At 43.6% G+C, this 17917-nt stretch overlaps 1 protein-coding gene across 1 annotated transcript; it reads left to right on the top strand.

The window, feature by feature from the left end:
* Window positions 1–698: 698 nt before the first annotated feature.
* LOC8033239 (GTP-binding protein 8) lies at window positions 699–17917 on the top strand. Its single transcript, XM_040210792.3, has 6 exons — window positions 699–994; window positions 6687–6785; window positions 8453–8583; window positions 10881–10980; window positions 16666–16787; window positions 17620–17917. The coding sequence occupies exons 1-6, from the start codon at window positions 731–733 to the stop codon at window positions 17699–17701; spliced, it is 798 nt and encodes a 265-aa protein (XP_040066726.1). The 5' UTR covers window positions 699–730; the 3' UTR covers window positions 17702–17917.

The raw sequence follows: 17917 nt of genomic DNA, 5'->3' as shown, positions 1-17917 counted from the left end.
CCGGCCACCAATCCTCGTGTGTCTAAACCTAAACCATAGAAAACCGCACGTGACCACGGAGAAGAGAGTGAGTGCGACTCAAACCGGCCAGTTCTCGATTGGCGGTTTTCGGGCGGAAAGGAAATGACTTTCAAGCCGCAAATTGTGTTCTGAGTAGTTGGGCTCTCATATGTCCCGTACAAAGAGAAACCTTGGCGAGCATAAATACCCTTTCAGTGTCCCTTTAACGTGCACCACGCAGTAGTGAAACACGACCCTCACGCCCGTACATAACCCTTATTCAGGTAGAGTGGATAGAGGCGGCGATTGAGCCCTGAATCCCTGGGTTCTGCAGCGCGAGCTTTCGCTCCATGTACTCAGAGCTGCGATGCGTTTACACACTAGTCCACCGATCTTCTTTTTCTTATGCACAGCAGCACCAAGAATGGTCTGACGTGATCTGACACAAGGGCAAGAACCCTACGAACAACACATCTTCATTCCGAAACCGAAACGGGGAGTTGCCAAAAATTGTCGCATTTAATCCATTTAATGCTAATGTGCGAATATTCGGTGCTTAGTTACCCGTTACACTGTCTGTTGTGTTTTAATCAACGGGCCTAAAAGAGGGTATAGCCTCCTAGGCGGACCTCCAGTCAACGTTGCCTCCAGCGAAACGCCGGAAAAACATCCTACGTCTGGCCACATTGTAACATTATGGCGCCGCCCATAGATAACGCGTAAAACAAGCATGGCTTTCAGCGTGAGGTCGGGCCGAGCTTTCTCGCTTAAAAGATCGGCGAATGAAACGTACGTAAAATACAAAAACAAATGCGATGAGCTGCAGAAGCACCTTCAGGTCCCCCTGTTCGACGAAAACGAGGCGCCATTTGCTCCGACCATCGACGAAATGAAACGGGCAGAGTCCATCTTCGTGAGCAACAGGAACCACACGATTTCCTTCATCAAATCGGCTGTTCGCCCGCACCAGTATCCAGATCACGATCTCCCTGAGGTGAGGCACACTGCGTGGCACTCTTAGCGCAAACATGACATCGCCGCTTCTGCTTTTCGTTCTTTTTTTTTTTTTTTTTGCAATTTAGCTTGAATAAAGCTCTACGCACTCCGGAGTGCGCTTCGGACGGAAATGGCTATAGGCTCCTTGCACATGACGTCATTTCCGATACCCTCCAGAGAAAAGGGGAAGAAGGAGCTCCCTTCTTATCAGGACCTCCTTTGTGCCTCCCGGATTTGTACAGACGTCGCTATTCTCCCCCCAGAAGATTATAGAAGATTAACCTGTCACTCAAAATTCTTACAAAAGCAACTTCCCTCTCCTCCTTTTTCTTGGTGTGCAAAACTATGCGATGTGACGTCAATGCAAGGAGCCTACGTCATTTCCGTTGCCCTCCAGAGAAGAGGGGAAGAAGGAGCTCCCCTCTTATCAGGATCCTCCTTTGTGCCTCCCGGCTTTGCACAGGCGTCGCCATTCTCCTCCTAGAAGATTATAGAAAATTAACCTGTCACTCAAAATTCTTACAAAAGCAACTTCCCTCTCCTCCTTTTTCTTGGTGTGCAAAACTATGCGATGTGACGTCAATGCAAGGAGCCTACGTCATTTGTCATTTCCGTTGCCCTCCAGAGAAGAGGGGAAGAAGGAGCTCCCCTCTTATCAGGATCCTCCTTTGTGCCTCCCGGCTTTGCACAGGCGTCGCCATTCTCCTCCTAGAAGATTATAGAAAATTAACCTGTCACTCAAAATTCTTACAAAAGCAGCTTCCCTCTCCTCCTTTTACTTGGTGTTCAACTGTGTGCGATGTGACGTCAGTGCAAGGAGCCTATACGCATTCCGCTAATCTCGTATAAAAAAGAATGGTCACTAGCAGTTTTCTAAGCGGTGGCATAGCATAGTGGTTAAGATGTCTGCTTCGGTACGCATGTGGACACGGGTTCGATCCGCGGTCGGCCGACTTTTTTTTGTTTCATTTTCTCGGACATTTTGTTTTGTCGAGGCATTGGGCGATATTTACATTTCTTTTTTGCGATGAACACTAAAAATTTCGTTGTCGACGAAACTTCGCAGAACTAAATGGTACGGGACCCCTTTCCGGCGGTGCGATCGGGGCAGCGGGGCTTGGGTTGCCGGCTGGACGCCGCGAAGCGGCGTGTACTGGTTGAGTTTTGTAATTAGCAGCCGCATACTGTCGCCGCGAAGCGGCGTGAACGCAAGCGGGGGCTGTGTTAACGAGCTCCCCAGTGATACACACGTCGTCAGAAAAGGGTGGCCCAAGCGGCATGAGCTTTCCGAGGAGTGCGTATAGCCATTTCCGTCCGAAGCGCACTCCGGAGTGCATATAGCTTTACTCATTTATCTTTGAGCAAAGCTATATCCACTCCGTAGTGTACTTCGGTCGGAAATTGCTATATGCACTACATGAAACTCGTATGAAATGAATGCATCAAACGAGTTTTCTTAGCAGTGGCATAGCATAGTGGTTAGGTGTCGGCTTCATACGCAAGTGGACGCGGGCTATACGCACTACGCGGAGAGCTCATGCCATGTGGGTCACCCTTTTCGAATGGCGCGTGTATCACTTCACTGATGAGCTCGTTGACCCCCCCGCCTTTGCCCACCGCCCCCTGTCTGCGTTCACGCCGCTTCGCGGCGACAGTGTGCGGCTGCTACTTACAAAACTTCACCCGTCCACGCAGCTTCGCGGCGTCCAGCCGGCAACCCAAGCCCCGCTGTCCCCGGTTGCACCTCCGGAAAGGGAGTCCCATACCATTTAGTTCTGCGAAGTTTCATTGACAACATTCGGTTTGTTTCTTCTTTTTTTTAGTGTTGATTATAAAAAAGAAATGTAAATATTGCCAAGCACCTCAACAAAACAATATGTTCGAGAAAAAAAAGGAAAAAAGTGGGCCCACCACGGATCGAACCCGTGTCGACTTGCGTATGAAGCAGACACCTTACCACATCGCTTAGCAAGCTCGTTGTAACCATTCGTTTTATACGAGTTTCGCGTAGTGCGAAAGCCATTTCCGGCCGAAGTGCACTATGGAGTGTGTATAGCTTTACTCTTATGTTTATAGACCCATCAGAAAAAAAAGCGCCACCTGTCGTACGGAACAGCAACTAGTGGCAGCCGCCATGCTGCAGGATAGTGCGCGCCGCTGCATACGCTGCGTTGGCCGTATACGCTAGTCAATTCCTGCCCACGATGCCAACGTACTGCTGCGTACCCCTCTGTAAGCAGAGTGGGTATCTGAACAAGTCTGGCATTAAGGTACGTATTCGGAAATGTACTCGTTATCGGTTGACGGCGGCGTAGCCGCGCAAACGTTCCCCTGCTGAAGTGCAAAAACGGAACACGAACCGTTTTCACGCTACGCTTCCTTGGGTGTTTGAGTCAGGTGTTTTTAATCTCACTTTGCTGCGTTTGGAGGTAGAGTGTTCAAGTTTCAGCTAGCTTGAAGAAATAGGCGTCAAATACAAATATAATGTTGCTCATGGTATCGCTTGTGGACGTGACAGCTTCGCGAGCGCCTAGCTTCAGGTATGCACGAGCTCGCGGTGCTTCAAACTTGCGCATGTAAATTATATGTTAGGTACGCATGAAGCCATACGACCTGACGCTTTAAGCTGCCTGTAGCGCAGACATCTGTGCAGCGCGTGCTTTATGCAAAGCAACATGCACGCGCTTGCAACTTCTGCTTCACTGCAAAATTTGCTGCTCTACTTTTCCCAACTCTAAAATCCCCCTCAAGAAAAAGGGACTCGACGTATCAAGTAGGAACTTGTGTCGAATACGTCCTTTACTGGTTAACTTGCGCATTGAAATTTTAGGTCTTAATTCCAAGTAAAAAAACGCGATTTGATGAGCGACGAGTCAAGCGACGGCACAAGCGACGAAAGTCGGCTACGAGCAACGAAAATGTTTCACTGTCGCTTGTCGCGTCGCTTGGTTTGGGATTTCTAGAAAACGACGCTCATCGCCTTGGTCGCTCGCTCGTCGCTTTTATGCGGTGTGCTTCATCGCGCGACTGTCCGAGCGACAGCGAAGCGGGACCCCTGCGCCTGTTTTGTCGCACATCCGGAGAGTACTGGCGACTTCTAACTACAGCCCGTAAATTATAACCGGTTCCTATCATTTTTTGATGACATGTTTGATGTCGTAACTACAAAGATCTTAGTAATTACCGTTTTCTTGCGTAGTTGGCCTTTATAGATGCGGCGACCACGAACCCCTCAACGAGAAAGTTGTAACTTCTGTCGAATTGTCGTTCCGAGTCCGATCGGCTCTTGAAGAAGCGATATACCTCATCATCTTTAACGGCTGGGAGCTGGGAAAGGTCGTTTACCCAACCCATGATCGGAAAAACGCTACCTGCAGCCATACAGAGGCGAAGGGATCGACGAAACAAGAACGCTACAGTCAAAACAACCATGCCGGCCGCAACAGGGTCCTTCCCAATGGCGCCGGCTGCCCAATGTTGTTGGACTCGTTCAGCGGATTTTCGCTGTTGCCAGATTTTTTGAAAGGGGTCTATAGGAGCACCACAGTGAATCTTTTTCTGTTTCGGGCGACACCACTCTTAGCAGCGCGAGTATGATGTATGTGATGGTCGGTTGCTGCACTTAAGACGCAGTAAAAAAAAAAGAGAAGAGAAAGGTTGCAGGTTCTTAACTTATTTTAACTCCCGAGAGAACGAACACGCAAGTGCAAAAAGACTCGGTCGCTGTCCGTGTGAACGGATTGTACACATTGACAAAAAAATATGTCGACGTGGGCCTCGACAAGTATATATTAGGTTCAAGATTCGGGATTGCTGCGAAACGGCCGGACCATATGCTTGTGAACGGAGGTTTCTTTCTATGCCAATTTGTCGCAGCTCTTGCGGGAAGAAGCTCACATTCAGGTAGGCCTCGCCCGCTAATGCGGCGTGTCAAACAAAAGCAAACTGTGCCGATACTTACCCGAGACAAAATGCCTTGAATATAGTCTATGCTTGTCTAGATTTTTCGCATCGATGCGTTCTCACTGGGAGTGTGGCAGTGGCCGACTCTTTTTGCAGCCACGTGTTCTTACCCTCGGGAGTCAAGGAAAAGATCCAGGAGTCCGGAACCTTCCTCTCCTCTTTTTTTTTGTTTTAGACTCGCACTGCAAAGAGCAATGCCACCTGAATCCGAGAAAGATTTTCTGTGTAGAGTGAGCAGCCCGTGCGGCCGCAGCCGTCTGCTATCACGAACGCAAAGATGGTGATCTACCCGGAATTATCCTTCACGGGCCGCACGTGAATACACCCTATAACAGCGCCAATGCAGCGGTGTAACGCCGGAGCCATGCACCAGTCAGTGGAAACAGGTTTACTGACCTTTGGTGTAGTGTTGACGTGTTCACAAACATACCTCGAGTGTCCTAGGTGCATACAGACATGCCTTTTTTGGTAGGGGTAAGCAGCCTATGGAGGAGCCTTCATGCAGTCGTTACTGTTTTAGGCATTTTGAAGACCCCAGCTTGCAGTTTTATTGCACTGTCTTTGTCATTGTGTTTTCTGTTGCACCAACTGATTTACAATAGCCGCCTGTGATGAAAAGCATTAGAGCGTCCTCATCCAAGCTGGAGCAGGCTAGTGTCTGCGTGTTCCGTCCGTCATGTGGAAAGAAAGGTAATGAAAGCAGACAGTCAGGAATGCGGCTTGGCACACCTTCTGATGAGAGGCTGGGAACAAAACAGCTGTGCTCTAAGATCTCGCAAGGATTTAATTAATAAAAGGCTGCAGGTACTCTAACCAACTGTGTTTAAATAGCCCAATGTTTTAATTTCTTATTTGTCCCTCTCCACAACTGTTTCTCATTTGCAAATGAAGAAACCTCGAAGAAATTAATTGAGATATTGATTCGGTCACTTTCTTTTTCTTGCTTCACGTATGCTCCGCACCAGGGCCGTACCCAGAAAAAAATTTCAGGGGGGGTTTCGGGGACAACGGCGGCCATTTTGAAAGTGTCTATTGTCTTATTTTCGCCTATGAATCATGTGCATCGGTGGCATATAATGGAGAGTTACAGCAAACCGGAGAACCGGTCCCGGTTTGGTACCCGGTAGCCGACCGGCGCCACTGCGCGTGCACAGAGGTGGAGATTAAAATCGGCCGGCTGCCAGTGCACCGACGAGGGCCGTACCCAGAAAAAAATTTCGGGGGGGAGGGGGTCAGAACCCCCTAACCCCCCTCTGGTTACGGCCCTGCTCCGCACCACTTGTGCCACTGAAAACAGAAAGCTAACTTTTGTCGGAACCTCTCCTTAAGTTGAGTTCTGTCACTTCACTTTTTGCAGAAGTTTTTGGTCTCATTTCATTAAGCCTTTAACTGTTTTAGTTTTTTGGGAATTAGTGACCCTCAACTGCTCGCTTGTTGTCTTCGAAATTGTTATTTGTTGCCTTCAAAATAACATTTCTAGTCACAATCAGAAACAAGAGTAATATTTAAAAAAGATTCAGTGCTACCATCTGTTGGCACAGCCGTAAACTAAGCGATTAAGCCATCAGCGAGTCTGGTTTGTTCAAAATGGTAGCGTGCGTGAACCGGGGAAAGCAGACGAGCTATACTCATCCCAAAAGGTTTTGGAGATGTCTCCGCGTTGACTAGCTAAGCTTGCCCAGAACAATTTAAGCGGTTAACCCTTCATTTTTATGTAAAACCTACAGGTCGCTGTCTTGGGAGCGAGCAACGTGGGAAAGTCATCACTGCTTCAGGCGGTGTTTCACAAGGTGCCGGATGTATGTGTCAAGGTCTCCAAGAAACCGGTGTGTGTACTTCTTCCGCTGTCAAGAGTTCTTTTTTCTAGAAAAAAATTTAAAATAAATACACTTCTAATCTATCAATCACTCGATCAAACACTGTTGAGAGGAGGGCTGATTCCATTAGGACATTTGGGTTGGCATGTCAGCACCAAAGTTTTGATACGGTACCCCAGAGATTGAGAAATCGGCACTAAGCGAATTGTGAAAGGTATGAAATTGCAGATAATGGCAAGATTGACTAGCTTATGATATTGGCCATGTCTAATTTTGTGATACATCTCTTTATGAGACATCTTAGGACTGTGTGCTTATTATATATTTTTCAATATACATCATTTGTTTTATAAGCCCGTCTTGGGTGTTTGCCCTACCTTTATTAATTTTTATTTGTGCACATCTCAAAATGAATATTTGTGTTTTTGTAGGCTGGCTTTCTTACGAGTTGGCAGTTTGAGAGGCAACGCTGGGGAATAAGGATATGCTTCTATAGCACCCTAATATCAGATGCAAGACTGGATTTCAAAATTCTGCAACCTCTTAGTGAACTTACTCTAGGATGCGTTCATCTGTGCTTATACCTTATATATTGTCATACTGTATCGGATCATGAGCTTTGAGGCTCGGATACCACGCTGCACTATTGACATTAAAAGCTTGGAGGGCCATATATTCTATCAAAGAACCTCGGCATTATTTGTTGCTCACATCGCGTACATATTTAAGCCAACACTAAGACTTTTCCTATTTATTGTGCTGGCATGTAATGCTATCATGCACCTCCTGTTGTGTTCGGTGCTCAATTTCTCGTGCCCGGGATCTGGCAGGAGAAAACTGGAGCTGTCAGGTGTGACTTCTGCAACCTTCCCCGTCGGTTCCCACCTAAGGGAGGCCGAAGGAGATCGCGTTTGAGCCCAATACTCGGAGGTGGCCGGCCTCCTCCATAGAACATCTAAACTTTTGCTTTGTTAAGAAACTCTTTTTTAAAGAAGGATTGTAAGCCGGCTATGACTTTAACTGAAGCCAGCAAAATTATTGTGACAGTTTTGTCAGCCGGTGCTAAGTGTGCCTAGCTCCTGGCCTGCCAGTTGAGGCACCCAGTATGTACATGATGTAGTAGTATTTTTCTTTGCCGCGCACGAGGTGGTGGACTTGTACTATGTTCAGATGGCCTGCGCCGGTGGTGTCAGGTTTCACGAGATTCTGGCCCATTCGCGCCCCGCCTGAACCCTGCCACGATCACGCCATCGCACCCTTGACCTCGGCCAAGGGTCCGGTTATGCAAGGCTCTAGCCCGTTCATCATTCCATCAGAGCGACGCTTTGTACCTTGTTTGTTTCGTGCTGCCAATGTGACTCGAGTCTCGGTCACTTGTTCGCCTTTGGCTAGTTCTTATAAAAAAACCCGACTCTTTTGTTAGAGGGTAGCCAAAAGGGCAGGTTCCCCGACGAGCCCCTCCCTGTTCAGCTGTAAATAAATTTCACTTGAGCTGTTTTACAGACGGACATCACGACACCGACGGTGCCCGAAAGGTCCCGGTCAACCTGGAGGTCGCGACACTTTTTAAATCACAACTTTGTCAGTACTTCATGGAAAAGTAGCTTCAGTTGCCATTGTTAACACTAAACTCGTGATATTGTTCAATGTTCCCCCAGCATTACTTTTTGTTTCAGGGTCACACAAAAACGCTAAATTTTTACGGTGTTGGGAAGAAGTTTGGTCTTGTCGACATGCCAGGCTACGGTTTCCGGCAGCCCAAAGAGTTTTCTGCGTTCGCCAGCGCGTTCCTCACAAGTCGGACGAAGTGAGCAAAACTTTGTGTTTTACCCAGTCTGCGATCGTAAACTTCCATGGAAACAATGCTTATCACACTACAGCATGTTCTCGCATTCAGAAAAAAAGAAGAACATTTTGAGTAAACTGCTATGGTTTTGGTTTTCTATTGGCTGCATCTTAGGGCCAAGAGCCAATAGGAAATAGAAGTCTAAAAAGCTAATTGTAATAGTATGGTTTTAAAACTTACGAAAGAATTACACATACGGCAGAACTCGAAAAGCACATCTTCTGGCGCGCAAAAAAATTTCAATTTCTGCAGTCGGCAAACCTCCAAGTTTGTGATCGGCTACAAACTTGGGAGTGTGCTGCCTGCAGGAATTAAAATAATATGTGTTGAAGGCGAAAAGGTATGCTGTTCGTGTTCTATCCTATCTGTAATTCTTTCGTAAGCTTGTAGACATTCTAATGGCTGCGCGTCTTTTTGAAAACACCAAAACCACTGCAGCACGTTAATTGTTTCGTTTAGTTTTAACACATTTAAATGTAGCATGCACCTTGAATCTTTCTTAAAGTGACTTATTTACCAAAAATATGGAGCATCACTTGCATTGCAATAAGGGCCCGCCACCTAGTTTTACACATTTGAAATATAGTCAAAAGACATATCAAGCACTCACCCCATGTAATGTTTAAGCCCACCGAGCCAATCTAGGTGCTCCTCTGTGTCAGCCTCTTCTCCGAGAAGCCAGTGCAAAGCAACGAGCTTGAGTATCACCTTAGAGCAGTAAACCGCAACCCAAGGCCTGCAGCGGAAATGGCACCCCTCCGATTGCTGCCATCTTGCCTGTTTGCCACATTAGTGATCACTTGACTTCAAGATGGCTGCGCCCAGAGGTGGGCCAGATCAGATTGTCCAAATCACGGCAAGCAGAGGGGCCCTCTGGGGCCGCGTTCCAATCTTACTTGAATGGATCCGAATTGCTCTGGCGGATCATGTCACGTGACAAGACTGATAAAGCAACTGAACGCGGGTAGGTTTTCGAACGCCAACGTACTGAACATTTACCCTAGAGTGAGATCAAGTAAATTTTGGACCGCGGCCCTGCTTACCGTAATCTGGCAAATCTGATCTGGCGCACCTAGGGGCGCAGCGATCTTAAAGTCACGTGATCACTAATGTGGCAAGCGGTCAAGATGGCGGCAACCGGGGCGGCGTCGTTTTTGGCCACTGGTTTACCGCTCTAGGCCTACTCAAGCTCGTTGGTGCAAAGTGGCAATTACCCATGTGCATTGTTGCGAAGTGGTGAAGCTTGACACAAGAGCACCAAGCTTGATTGAGGACCAGTGCGGCTGCTTAAAAAACAAATGGTCCTGCCAGACTCCTGCACTGCTTCTATATTGTTTCATCAGATCATACAAGGGGCCCCTCTTGTTGACAAATTATGACAAATTTGGAGATATGAGGTCTGAAACAAAAAAGTGCCATGCTCCTGGTTTTTGTATATTAATGACATCACATCCATTAATGATCAGCTGTTACTTAACAAATCTTTCGTGCACTTACTTAATTGGAGTAGTGAATGGTAAATGAATTCAAACTTTGGTGAGACTGTATTTATGAGATTTACTAATAAAAAATCGCCCCTTGTTTTTGGTTATGGTATTGATAATGTACTTCTAAACAAAGTGTGTTTAAATACTTGTGTGTTTTTTTTTACGCCCATTGTTGGATGGGATAGACATTTTGAGTTTATCTGCTCCCAAGCTCCCATACATAAAGATCCCTGTATTGATCTTTATGTATGGGACCCCTATTTAAAAAAAGGATGTCAATCTACTTGAATCTATCCTAGCTAAGGCTGTAATATTTATTTTTAATAGGTATGGCCACAATTTCCCTTTGTCATCCGCTTTTATTCTTCTTTCATGTTCTACTACTGTGTGCACCAGATGATCTCATTCAATAAATGTTAATTCATTTCAGTGTTATAAAAATTGTTTAAAAAATTTGTTTTTCTCGAAACTATTGATGACTGGAATAAAATTGATGGACAGATACATATTCTTTCTAGTGTTGATTTTATTAGCGCAATTATCAGTCTTTCTCTCCCTTAATGCATGTTGTTTTCAGTGAATCATATACAAAGTCATCTTGTTGTTCTGTCTTGTTTTGTTCATGTATCTGCATTTTTCACTCCTGCAATGACCTTAGTGAGGTCGCAGTATGTATAAATAAATAAATAAATATGACAAGACAATTGAAAATTCTTTTTGATTGAAGTATGTTCCTTTAAACTGTTGCTTTTTTCCTTTAAACTGTTGCAGCCTAAAGAGAACATTCCTGGTTCTGGATGGGCACGTCGGATTCCGGAACTTTGACCAGGACGCCGTTGAAATGTTTGAACAGCTCAAAGTGCCTTACGGGGTAAGATGGCCTCCCTGTGATGTGAACAAAAGTCAAACCTGCCAGTCTGAAGTGAGATTTGTTTGCCAGGATTATGTTTTCAGCATGCTGTGGTTCCAGTCATCTCCTCTGACACTGGCAGAGGGGATGACTTAAACAATGACTTCTAGCTTTTGTGAACTAACATTTAGACAAACTTAGTGCAAGTTAATTTGTGAACTTTGAAGTTTTACAAAAGAGTGTTTGTTATACTATCAACAGTTTCGTTTAATGGAGACTAGTCGCCGACTGATTTTTCGGACTTCGCAGGAACCGAAAGAAAATCAGAATAATAAAGCAGTCTGAAAAATCAGATTATAAAACTTGCCTTTATTGCATCTAAGTGGGCTTAAAAAGGCCGTCAATAGTGCCTGGCTTCAGGTTACACCTCCACTTGCGTTCAGCCACTTTCTATTAGCTTGAGAATTGCTGCCTTCTTTTCTAGTGTTATGGCCGAGTATTTTTTGCGCTTCTTAGTGACACATCGCGGCAGCAGAAGAACAGATGGGGCCATGATGTCCAAGCCAGCATAGTCCGAAAACGCGATTCACCGAGACAAGATGAGAGGCACAAGTCCACGACTACAGTATGACGAATGAACAAAGCAAAATGGTGACAATGATGATGATAATGACGCGCAGCTAGAAAAAAAAAAAAAAGCTGCAATTCGTCACCTAGTGGTAGGACTTAGCAGTACTCAAGCAGCACTGCCGAACTAAGCCAATCCATGTGCAGCCAACACAGAATCTAAAATGGCGGCTTCTCGGTGATGTTTTCCGCTGATCGCCCACAACAATTTTTTAAGAAACATCATTCAATTCAATTCAATTTTTATTCAATTTTTATTTTCAGATCAAGTCATACAAAATAAAGAGCTGGCCCACAAAAGCAGCATTCTGCTTGTATGTGGGGCCGGGCGACCAACTAGAATACATGTTACAAACAAACAAACAAAAAGAAAGCACTCCGCAGCACAAAAAAAATGAAAGGAACACCAAATTAGCAACACAAATAAATACAAAAAGGGAACATGTTAGAGCATGAAATATAGGTGCTTATAGCCAAGTCTACTCACGCAACCATGAAATAAAAGTATGAAATATCTCCAACGGTCAGGCTACGATATCTACAGCTCAGATGCTTGACACCAATTCCTTAGTTTCCTTTTTAGTACCCTAGTGGAATCTATATTCATAAGGGACTCTGGGAGTTTGTTAAATAAAGAAGGAATGTAATGATTTCTGTTTTTCTTTCCATACAGTGTGTATATTTTCGGAATGACGTATCTTTCAGTACGTCTCAAATCTCTATTTTTATTTACGACAGTTTTGTAGGAATTACTGAAATAATTATTTGTTATTGCTACGTATGTAAAAAAGCTTTTAAAAAACAGGATGTCCAGCTCTTTAGCTTTCTCTTGAGTTTCCAATACTTGATATGAAGTTCCATATGATATGTTGTTTACCATGTGTTTTAGTATCCTATCTATCGCTCGTGTTTTGTATTCTGAACAATGACCGTACAGTGTAATACCGTACCGTAATACAGCTTTCGCCAAAGATTTAAACACAAGTAATCTTATCTTCAAGCTGCACATACTTTTGAGTTTATACAAATACTCAAATATGACTCGTAGTTTTTTTTACAACACATCCCACCTGCGCATTCCACAGCATGTGTTTGTCAACAAAGACGCCTAAATATTTAACTGAACTATCGTATGTTAAAGGTTTACAGCTACAATCCAGACACTGCACCGAGTGCAAGCAAATATTTGGAGATGTTACTATCTGTTTGTGCGGATTTCGAAAACACATCAGTTTTGTTTTTGCAACAATCACAGAAATAAAATTCGCAACAAACCATCTAATTATCATATCAATGTCTCTCTGAAAAACAGAAATTGCCTCATCATACTTTTCATGTGGTAAAACTAATATGGTGTCATCTGCGTATTGAAACATTTTTGACTGAAGGGGCAGAAACTCTAACCCATTCATATAAATGTTAAATAACATAGGCCCCAAAGTACTTCCTTGTGGCACCCCGAATTGGACTTGAGCCGGGCTGCTAAGATTATTCATTATCTTAACTATTTGGAATCTATCCTTGAAGTAATTCTCAAAAAATTTATAAAAAGGACCTCGAAACCCCATACTATATAATTTTTCCAACAATAACGAATGATCGATTGTATTGAATGCCTTCGACAGGTCTATGAAAAGAGCTAGGGCTATTTTGTTTTTATCGAGTGTTTCGGTAATGCAGTCAGCGAAATCCTCCAGCAGATTAATGGTACTTTTTTGTTGCCGAAAGCCGTACTGCATAGTGCTTATCAGGGAAAATTTGTCGCAAAAATTATTCATTGCTATTTGAACCCATTTTTCGATTATGTGTGTCATGAATGGTAGGATTGATATGGGTCTGTAGCTCCCGACCTCTTGCTGCTTTCCTTTTTTGTATAACGGCCTTATCACAGATACTTTTAAACCCTTAGGAATATTTCCGGTATGCAGTGTGTCATTCACTATTTTAAGCAAAATGTGTTTTACTTTATCGAAATTGTAGCGTATGCCTCTAACTCGGATATTGTCGATTCCTGGCGTTTTTGTTATTGACATAGCGTGGATGATACGCAACAAATCACTTTCTGTCATATCTGGAAGATAAGCTGAGTTAATGCAGCATGTTGGGGAAACGTCATTTAAGCTGGTCGCCGGTATATTTCTAATTTCTTTTACGTCATCGATAAATGTTTTGTTGAACATTTCTGCTAACTCGCTGTAGGAACTAGATTCTTTAAAATGTTTTTGTATCGTATCATCAATACTATTTTTAGTTTTCCTGCCAATTATTTGGTTAACCAAGTTCCACGTTTCTTTCGGATTTCTAGTCGAAGCTTTAAACTGGTTTACATAATAATTCCGTTTCGCCAAACAAATTATAGCTGTAACCTTGTTGCGTATTTCACGGAACTCTTTTTTAAGCATGATATCACCAGGATTTTGCTTGCATCGCTTCCAAAGACTCTCCTTCTGATGACACGATTCTAATATTTCCGGATTTATCCAAATATTTTCGGGCCTTCTTTTTCTTAATTTCACCTTTCTAGTAGCACTTGCATAAATATCCTGAAATTGGTGAACCAGCTTTTCGTAGACTGTTAGGTGATCATAGACTAGCAAAGAATTCCAATCATACTTTTGAATAAAATTATCAATTTTATTGCTATCTAGTATAGTTTTATACTGGTCCTCCACTGTTGGGTTTCCAAGTATATCTTCCCCTAATATTAAAAAACCTTTATATAGTGATCAGCAAGCTTCTGCTTAATTACTCCAGATAATGTGTTTAAGTTGCTTATTCTAGTAACTATGTGGTCAATACATGTCTTTGTTATTTTATCACCGTAATGTTCTTCCCGTGTATAATCCTGAATAACATTTTCAAGCCCAAAAGCAGAAAGGGTGTCAAGATAGCACAACACTCCAGGTTTTAACTCATTCGAAACATCAATATTAAAATCTCCTGCAAGAACTAAATATTTATTGTTATCAAATTTCGGAAGCAGCTTCGATAATTCATCACAAAACATGTTTAAATTAGAACTGGGTGGTCTGTAAACGGCAGAAACTACATAGGAGAACTTATCCTTATTTACGACTGCCGCGCAAATTTCTGCATTATCCAATTTTACATCAATTCTATCGGACAAACAGTTGTTATTTATGTATAATAAGATTCCCCCACCCCTTCTTCCTTCTCCGCATATATTGTAGGAATGAAAACCTGTTAGGCTAAAGGACGCACAAGATGCCTCGTGTAAATTTACCTCGGTTAGTATAAGCACATCAAGGAGAGGAAGCCGGCCCTCCAAAAGCACCATTAACTGATCAAAATGCTTGTAGATGCTTCGCACATTTACATGTAATAAACTTAACTTCGTATTCCCGCAACCGTCCTTTGCTATTGACTGTTTTGTGTAAGCATCCCATTCCTCAAAAGACTCAAAGGAAGACTGCATGATTATCTAATTTTGGCAAAATCTCTTTCGCTTTCAATCTGAATTACTGCGGCAGCCTTGTCCTGTCTCACAAAAATCTTTCCATTTTTTACCCATGTATACTTCTAGTTTTTTTCTCTGGCACATGTTTTTGTTGTCCACAACAAATTCTTGATTGCTCGGGTTAAGTTTTCATTAATGTAAATGTTTTCGCTCCTAAGACTAACTCGTTTTTCTGCCCAAACGTTTCTTGTGCGCCTCTCAGTGAACCTCACCAGTATGGGTGCTGGTCTACTTTCCTTTGCTCTTAGCCTGTGGGCAGCCTTGACGTCAGTGGTTGCGAGTTGTGGCACGCCTAGCTTAGTAGCAATGTCGTTAATTACCTCTAACAGGCTTTCGTTGGGTTGTTGAGTGACTCCGTGAATTTCGATATTCTGCCTTCGGGAATATTGTTCCGCATTGTCATCGCGCAGGCCGATGTTCGCCTACGAAACCAAGAAACCTTAGTGACCATGGCCATGAATCTCGCTGGTCTGCGAGATGCATGGCCTTTCGGACTTTAAGCTGTTCAAAACATCAGTTGTGAATATGCACCATTTCTATCGGGTAGGTCGCAGTTCCTCGTTTAGGTCCGAAATATTGATTGACGACTGTACTTGGAAATAACCTTCTTTTTCACCTGAACCGAAATTTTGTTTTCGTAAAATAAGGCCGCAGAAGCATTGAACGGAATGCTACGAACTCCAACACATCACTCGTATGCCGATATCTCGAACGGATGGCCGCATTTTTGAAAAGAAGGGCGCGATCAAGCGAGGAATGTGAAGTCACGATTCTCTTCGAACAGCTGAGAATGAGGGGAAGTGGCCTTGCTTCTCTCCTCCTCGCTTTGGTTCCCCTTCCTGAGGGGGATGAAGCAATGAGGAGAGGGTAACGAGAGGGGAATGAGAATCGTGACGTCACATGTCCTGTCGGTCTTGTCAACCGTGTTCAATTGCACACGTTTTCAAAAATACGGCCGTCCATTAGAGATTCGTTGTATGAGTGATGTTTTAGGGTTTTGCAGTGTCCCGCCTTTTGCTCCAGGCTTGTTTTGTGAGCTCCAAATTTCGGTTCAGCAATGCCACGAAACCAAAATGTGCAGAACACTCAATCGTTTTGGTGCGTCATCGAGCAATCATCATGTCTGGAATGCACAACTGGCACTGTTAACTTGTGTCAAGTCATTGTCGTTGCTTCGCAAAAGAAGGTACACGCAATAGAAGCATTAGGTTGCACATGGCAACTTACTGGGCATCTTTGACAGTTGTACAGTTTTGGCAAGTTGCGTACATTACATGTTGCCGTCATCCTCCGGCATGCTCACCGGCAGATCAATAACCCCTGACTGCTAAAAGCCTTTTCACTTTCTCTTGTTGCTCCGTAAAAGTTAATCACACAGTGCAAAGTCAGCGATTGGCCCAAGCCTAGAGCCAAGCATCGTTGGACACATAGATTGAACGCGAATCCCAGCCAAACATTGATGTAATGCTTCCACCCAATCTGTGCCCATACACAGTCATAGCATTTTCCCAATGGTATCTTACACAAAAATATACACTGTCCTTGTCAGTGAGCAGTGCTAATCCTGACAACCTTCTGACACATTTCTTCTTTCTTTTCAGCTGGTGCTGACAAAGATCGATAAGGCAAGTGACGCGGTAATTCTGAAGAACCTGATGTTTGTTCAGCAACTGCGAGACAAGTTTATGTCCCATCTATGTTTCCCTCAACCGTTCCTTGTCAGGTAAATGAGATTTCTCCTTTGAGCTCATTGGCACTCATCAAAACCGTTTGTCACATATGGTGCCACATGCAGTGTCATGATAAAGGCAGGATTATGTCATGTTCTGTTTTTGGTAAACCAATCTTGGCCTCCTTGCTCACAGTGTTGTGACTTCTGTGGCACATTAATCATTTTATACCAAATAGGATTACTAGCGCCTTTGTGGCGAAGGAATCTTATTCAGCCACAATAAAATTAATAATATCTATCAATATTCTTCTAAATTTAGAACATGTTTATTTATTTCACATAACCTCCAGGCATCGTCATCTTCCAGCTATGTATTTGCATGCAGGTGTGACCATTGGCTTTGCTTGCTTCATTAATGACTTTGCATATTTGGTGATAAAAGCAAACAAAGTCAAACCAAAGCCAGAGAGCCACAGCTGGGACCATGACTTTGAATTCTGTGGGTGTCGCAGGGAGTCGCCCCCACAACTGTGAGCTCAAATTAAAACAATTCTTTTGTGGCATTTCAGTTGTCATAAAAATTATGTTTCATGAGTTCTACTTCCTGATTACTTTTAATTATGTGTATGTGCCTTAGGTGGCCTAGAATTTAATTTTTGCTTCAGAGTAGTCATGGCATGCAACCATGGAAAAGAGTTAGAGTGGCCTCGAACACCCGATTCTTGACCAATGCTTTTCACGCAAAAGAAAGACAGATTTTGGGCTGCAGTTGTTTTTTCTGGGTAGTTGGGTACTCATAGATTATGGTGCCTGGAGTAAATATAAAGTGGGACATTGCATATTTCTATTTACACCTTTTTTTTCTCTCTCCTTTTTTTTTCAGTTCCATCACAATGGAGGGAATTGGTTACTTCCAAGCGTTTCTGGCATACATTGCTGGTCAATTGCAAGTAAAGGGCGCTTGAGTTTGAATTTGGTGTAGTTCATCGTTGGTATGAGCGTGAACCACTCTGGAGTTAGCATATGGTGTCAGTCATCAGGAAAACCTAGAACATCAGGAAATAGAGTTCTTAAATTCTCATACTAAGTTTTTTTTTATGGGAAGAACACAAGAACACTTGACAACTTCTTTAGTTGTGCTCATTCAACACAGGCATAAAATAAGAAGTTTTTTTCCTTTG

Source organism: Ixodes scapularis, unplaced genomic scaffold (genome assembly GCF_016920785.2).
Source record: "Ixodes scapularis isolate PalLabHiFi unplaced genomic scaffold, ASM1692078v2 PGA_scaffold13__105_contigs__length_92229423, whole genome shotgun sequence".
NCBI classification, from domain to species: Eukaryota; Metazoa; Arthropoda; class Arachnida; order Ixodida; family Ixodidae; genus Ixodes; species Ixodes scapularis.
Note: the sequence above shows the minus strand (reverse complement) of the source record. Positions and strands in the feature narration are given on the sequence as shown.